The sequence below is a fragment of the Leptodactylus fuscus genome, chromosome 2 (genome assembly GCF_031893055.1).
Source record: "Leptodactylus fuscus isolate aLepFus1 chromosome 2, aLepFus1.hap2, whole genome shotgun sequence".
Taxonomy (NCBI): Eukaryota; Metazoa; Chordata; class Amphibia; order Anura; family Leptodactylidae; genus Leptodactylus; species Leptodactylus fuscus.
In genome coordinates, this window is record NC_134266.1 from 27478473 (window position 1) to 27485241 (window position 6769).

The 6769-nt window shown below is 45.2% G+C and overlaps 1 protein-coding gene across 1 annotated transcript; it reads left to right on the forward strand.

The window, feature by feature from the left end:
• Window positions 1-2742: 2742 nt before the first annotated feature.
• On the forward strand, window positions 2743-6464 carry LOC142194029 (DNA damage-regulated autophagy modulator protein 1-like). Its single transcript, XM_075263057.1, has 7 exons — window positions 2743-2861; window positions 3219-3286; window positions 3414-3556; window positions 3854-4025; window positions 4933-4988; window positions 6150-6236; window positions 6387-6464. The coding sequence occupies exons 1-7, from the start codon at window positions 2743-2745 to the stop codon at window positions 6462-6464; spliced, it is 723 nt and encodes a 240-aa protein (XP_075119158.1).
• The last annotated feature ends 305 nt before the right edge of the window (window positions 6465-6769 follow it).

Here is a 6769-nt window from a genome sequence, read left to right on the forward strand (position 1 = left end):
TGTGTGCAGGGGCCACTATTGGGGATAATACTGTGTGCAGGGGCCACTATGGGGCATAATACTGTGTGCAGGAGCCACTATTGGGGATAATACTGTGTGCAGGGACCACTATGGGGTACAATACTGAGTGCAGGGGCCACTATGGGGGATAATACTGTGTGTAGGAGCCACTATTGGGGATAATACTGTGTGCAGGGGCCACTATGGGGGATAATACTGTGTGCAGGGGCCACTATGGGGCATAATACTGTATGCAGGAGCCACTATTGGGGATAATACTGTGTGCAGGGACCACTATGGGGCATAATACTGTGTGCAGGGGCCACTATGGGGGATAATACTGTGTGCAGGGGCCACTATGGGGCATAATACTGTGTGCTGGGGCCACTATGGGGCATAATACTGTGTGCAGGAGCCACTATTGGGGATAATACTGTGTGCAGGGGCCACTATGGGGGATATTACTGTGTGCAGGGGCCACTATGGGGCATAATACTGTATGCAGGAGCCACTATTGGGGATAATACTGTGTGCAGGGACCACTATGGGGCATAATACTGTGTGCAGGGGCCACTATGGGGGATAATACTGTGTACAGGGGCCACTATGGGGCATAATACTGTGTGCTGGGGCCACTATGGGGCATAATACTGTGTGCAGGGGCCACTATGGGGGATAATACTGTGTGCAGGGGCCACTATGGGGCATAATACTGTGTGCTGGGGCCACTATGGGGTACAATACTGTGTGCAGGGGCCACTAAGGGGGATAATACTGTGTGCAGGGGCCACTATGGGGGATAATACTGTGTGCAGGGGCCACTATGGGGAATAATACTGTGTGCAGGGCCACTATGGGGGATAATACTGTGTACAGAGGCCACTGTGGGGGATAATACTGTGTGCAGGGGCCACTATGGGGGATAATACTGTGTGCAGGGGCCACTATGAGGAATAATACTGTGTGCAGGGGCCACTATGGGGGATAATACTGTGTGCAGGGGCCACTATGGGGGATAATACTGTGTGCAGGGGCCACTATGGGGAATAATACTGTGTGCAGGGGCCACTATGGGGGATAATACTGTGTGCAGAGGCCACTATGGGGGATAATACTGTGTGCAGAGGCCACTGTGGGGGATAATACTGTGTGCAGAGGCCACTATGGGGTATAATAGAGCGCGCAGGAATGCATAGGAGGGGTCGGTTGTCAAAAGTTCGCCACGGGTCCCCACCGTTTCTGGTTACACCAGTGCCTATAACACAACACCATCAATTTAAAATCATATTCTTTTGCCTTTTAGCTTCGCTGACAGTAGTTTTTCCCGCTAGCTACAATGTGCTTGAATGTCAGAGGTCAGTACAGGAGGGAGAAGGAGGCATTGTCTAACTACGGCAACACTCTTACCTTGTAATAAGTAAAAAAAAAAGCTATGGTTATGGAAGGTCAAAGAGAAGGAGTCCTGCTAAAAACTTAGCACAGAAAATATTTTACAATATTATCTTTTTTCTCTTAGGGCCCCTTCACACGGAGGATACGCTGACTGATTTTGAACATGTAAACGTTCCGAATCAGCGGCGTTTAAAACAGATCCCATTGCTTTCTATGGGAGGTAGCATACGTGCGCTCCCCATAGAAATTAATGGGCTGCTTTTTCCCATTCATTTCTATGGGGAGCACGCGTATGCCGGGTCCCATAGAAAGCAATGGAACATGTTTTAAACGCTGCTGATTCGGAATGTTTACACGTTCAAAATCAGCCAGCGTATACTCCGTGTGCAGGGGCCCTTAGGGTATCGTGCAGGTAATAGTAATGGTGCAGACTGGACAAACAAAATATACATGATGGACAGTGGTGCTGTTTTTCACAGAAGGTACATGCTATTCTTATATTAGTACAATTCCTTAAAAGAAACAGTAGTCTGAGAGCAGTATTTTTGGAAGGGAACAACTGGGAAGTGACTACGTGGCCGGTTGGTTGGTCGAGCCAATTGAACACCATCAAAAGATCAGATTCCAATATTGAACATCAATAAAACCTTTGTGATAAATGGTAATGGATTATGGATTTATCACCATCTATAGAATCTGCCCCCATAGAGGTGACCGCGCGGCTCCCTGTACATGTATTCACCATCTGCGCTCCCTGGAATACACATAATACAGATGAGGGATTTCTGTGGTTTATTCTTGTGTCTTATTGTGGGATTATTCTGGGCTGAGCCTCGTAGTCACTATATGTTCTTCTATAGACAGCTCTATACGCAGCGTGTCAGGGGCGGTTTCACAGCTTTTTATTAATCAGTTTCCTTTGCCCAATAACCACATGTTGGATTAGAGATTATAGAGAAATATGACGATATCCACATACAAGGAGTTGTGGGTTTTTCTGTCTTTTAGGGTCAGCGGGGCTCAGGGTATTATACAATCCTGTAAATGAATATAGATATAGCAGCTATTACACTACAATGTGCAGGAGATTCTCTTATACAATATGCATATTAGGATAGATGTGACAAGATCTACAATACTGAGCACCAATCAGCTTCAGGCTGCATGTGGAATGATGGAACAATGGCAAGAGAACCTATGACATCACAAAATTCTTGTGACCTCATCGAGTTCTGAGCCTATAAAATCCTCTGCCTGCCATTCCCACAGTCTTCTTATCTGTAGCTACAGAGAAAGAGATAGTGTGCTATAAAGCAGCGATTTATTTAGCGAATCTACCTACTTTGCGTCATGGAAATCCGGGGTTTGGCGTTCCTGCCTATCCTGTGGTCCATATGGATGCTATTGGGTCTCAGTACCCTGTTTGCCGTAACGGTAATATTAGGGCATGAAACACATCCGTACATCAGGTAAGAGGGGATGGGGCGAGATTCCTGATTCTTGTTATTATCAGATTAATATTTGTATCTATTATTGTAAATGTCAGAAATAATCATTTTATTTGACTCCCTTTTTCATGTACTGCACCTCTATATCTGAGAAAGGGAATCTATCATTGGGTGTAGAGTATATGTAGGGGCAGGTAAAGGGTCGGAGGTTATTCATAACCTGCAGCCATCACATCTGCTAAAAAAAAGTGGCAGTGATTGAGTTAAAGGATAGTCAGTGGATAGTATGGGGGAGGGGAGAGTTATAGATAGGGATGAGATGTGACAATTCCACCGCTTGTGTCCTACTAACACCCAATATTTTACTCTCTTTCACAGTGCGACAGCAGCTCGGCTGCCCAAGTCCGTGATCTACACGGTGGTCTTCATGGTGTCTTCCATTCTGGGTAAGTGGAGCTTCTAATAGGGTGAAAACATCAGCACTGACCGGCGGCCATGACTGGAGATTGTACAGGTGTCTATAGAAGTGACCTATAGAAATCTCTGACTGATAACATGTATTGTCTATTACAGGAGCTGGCATTGTTCTCCTCCAATACAAGTTCATGATAATTCGGACTGAACCATCGGAGAAGCGACATCTCATAGGCCAGCGAATACTACTCGCCATAGGATGGATATCCTGTATTGGGTCCGCCCTGAATGCTGTATTTCCGGTTAGTTATCTTGTTTTATTGGAAATATTCAATCATATGTCATGTAATATAGAAAGTGAACATTGTCTGACAGTCAGTACATATATATATATATATATATATATATATATATATATATATATATTTATTTATATTTAGTATAGTTTATACTGTGTTATATATCTGTAGTTTTTGGATTTTTTTAGTCTCTCCCATAGAAATCACAGTTACAGTGGCGCCCCCTGGTGTCTATAAATACAAATCATAATTAACCCTTGTCAGCCTCATTGATAACATATATCTGTATTTCCATTCTAGGTGAATGTCAACCTTACAGCTCACGATATTGGCTCAGGACTCGGTTTTGGATGTGCTGACATTTTCAACTTATGTCAAGCGATTCTCCTGTATAAGAGGTCCTTCAGCAGTCGGCGAATGTGCCATATTAGACTGGCTCTGACCTCGGTGACATCTGTACTAATGCTATTCTGTATCCTTTTATATATAACTGGTAGTAAGTGATACTGAGGGGAGGAGATTATGGCCTTATTCACATGACAGAATTTGGAGAGGAACTTGAGGTGGTCTTCTGCCTTAGATTCCTCCCCAAATTCCAGCGCTGTATAACCGGTGGCAGAGCTTCGGATTTCTGCCACAGCTTTGCTCAGAGTTTAGCCTCAGAAACAAAGGGGCTAAACAGCAGTAGTTTTGTTCTGTGGGTTCTTGTGTCTGGATCAGCTGCAGAATCCGCAAAACATCAAGCAAAGCGTTTCTTTTATCAGTGACCTTAAAAAATAAGAGGTGTCCGCCCAGGGGGGAACCATGGGTTCACAGCTTGTCCTGGACTGGCTTAGGTCAGCAAAAATGCCGCCCTCCCCGAGGCCCTGGCAAAGCGCCGCCTGAAGCGGTCGCTTCAGGTCGCCTCATGGGAGGTGTGGCGCTGTGTCCGCCATTCCTTCCTGCTTTGTAAACAATGGGGGAGGGGATTCTGGCTGGTATTTGAAGCTTATTCCCCAACTGTAAAGTCCTCCCTTGTGATTCTATTGTAGCATAGATCTGATATAACAATATAGGCAGTGCGTAAATTGGTCCCGAACGCCCAGTTTATACCGGAACAGTATAAGGAACCACACAAATACCACTATCATTGTACCCGGGGTCTTTTCAGCCCTCAATAGTATAAGGATCGTAGGGCTAGGAGAGGTGAGGGAACATAAAATCACTGTTACTTACTTCTTCTGGCTCCAGAAGGCTTCAGGCCTACTTGGTGACGTCCCCGGTTTTTGTATATAATTATTCCAGAGTTCCCCCTAAATTTTTTTCCCAATTTAGGCAGTGAATATAGGAAATACTATAATATTAGAATTCTGTTACTTTTCCTTAACTTGTCCTTCCAGTCAGTGGAGTCATGTCCAGTTTTTACCTCCATCTAATCCCTGACAACCATAAGCAGGTGAGTTTATTTCACTTTCCACCATCTTGTATTATCCATATACATCATGTTTAAGGGGATTCTATCATTGGGAAACCCTATTTTCACTAACCGCACATCGGAATAACCTTTAGAAACGGTGGTGTAACTACTGCCGTAGCAGCAGAGGCAGCTGCCACAGGGCCCGGGACATTAGGGGCCTGGTTACAGCCGCTACCGTTGCTATCATTATACTCGGGGGTCTTTTCGGACCCCCGAGTATAATGATTGACGGCCTGGGAGAGGTAAGAAACATAAAAAGCACTGTTACTTACCTCTCCACGATCCGGGCAGGCTTCGGCCTAGTCATCTGACGTCTCATGACCCCGGCCTGTGTCCTGGGTCATGTGACGTCTGACGTCATTGAAGATGGACTACTTCGGAGGCTGACAGTGTAGGAGCCGGGAGATAGGTGAGTAACAGAGTCTTTTTTATGTTTTTCTTCCCCTGGTTCTCTGATTATTATACTCTTGGGTCTGAATTGCCACTGATTAGAAAGACTATTCTTCTCCTACCTTTATTTTTCTGCTCCGCGCCGCCGTTTTGGATAATTTTCTTATTTTTTCTTTATACAAATGAGTCTTCAGAAAGCACAGATGGCGTTCCTCCTGTGCTCAGAAAGTGCTGGGGTGTCCCCTCTGCTCAAGGCACACGCTCCTCCGAATATCCAGCGCCGCCTCTCTCTTCTTGTGCTGATGCCTCTCCGCATCATCAGCACCCGCCGATTCAAATCCTGCACATGCTCAGTTGCCTCTGTCCAATGTGAAATGGCAGAGCTGACTGAGCATGTGCGGAATTTGAATCCTGAACACAGAATCGGCAGGTGCTAATGCTGCGGAGAAGCGACGCTGGATCTTCGGAAGAGCGTGTGCCTTAAGGAACAGGGGACGCCCTCAGTGCTTTCTGAAGACTCGTTTGAATAAAGAAGAAATAAGAAAAGTCTCCAAAACGACAGCGTAGAGCAGAAAAATAAAGGCAGGAGAAGAATAGCCTGTGAAAATAGGGTTTCCCAATGATAGGATCCCCTTAACAGTAAAATGGAATCTCTTGGTGGATAAGATTTCCTTCTATCTCAATCCACAGCAGACAATGGTGAGTAAATCCGGGCACTAATATCTGCTATTCTCTCCTTCTCTTCTGTAGGTCATCTCTGATGCAGGCATGGTGGTCGAGTGGGTTCAGATGTTCTGCCTCGTAATTCAACAACTGACCAATTATACAGATTTCCAGGTGAGTAGATGTGTGACGTGTCTCATGTGCTCCACATATGTAGAAGATGACAATTTCTCCCTAAAACAGAAATGCCCACTTCACGTATAAATTAGATCTATATTCATAAGAGCGTTTCTGATGTGAAATATTTTCTTTTTTTCCTCTCAGCATTTATCTTTAAGGTTGTCCCGAGAAGGTGTCTCCATCAGCCTGAGAGAACCAGCCCAGGACCCTGAAAACCCCTAATAAGACTCCGGGGTAAGATAAAGGAAATCACTGCAATGTATTCCTGCAAAAGACATCGAGCTGGTGAGTCTATTTATCACAACCATTGACCTGTATGTAGGTCTATACTGGGGGGATATATACTTCAGGAGGACACACATTGGACAACTGCACAATACTGGAGAGCTGGAAGGCCCTCTGTACTACACCACACCGGACAGCTGATAGGTCCTCTATAGCAGGGATCTGATAGGTCCTCTATAGCAGGGATCTGATAGGTCCTCTATCGCAGAGATCTGATAGGTCCTCTATAGCAGGGATCTGAT

What these genes read in the sequence shown, in the direction of transcription:
- LOC142194029 (XM_075263057.1), top strand. Translation starts at nt 2,743, where the DNA reads ATGGAAATCCGGGGTTTGGCGTTCCTGCCTATCCTGTGGTCCATATGG. An exon ending in GAAACACATCCGTACATCAG is followed by an intron (nt 2,862 to 3,218) that starts GTAAGAGGGGAT and finishes TCTCTTTCACAG; the next exon opens with TGCGACAGCAGCTCGGCTGC. An exon ending in CCCTGAATGCTGTATTTCCG is followed by an intron (nt 3,557 to 3,853) that starts GTTAGTTATCTT and finishes TTTCCATTCTAG; the next exon opens with GTGAATGTCAACCTTACAGC.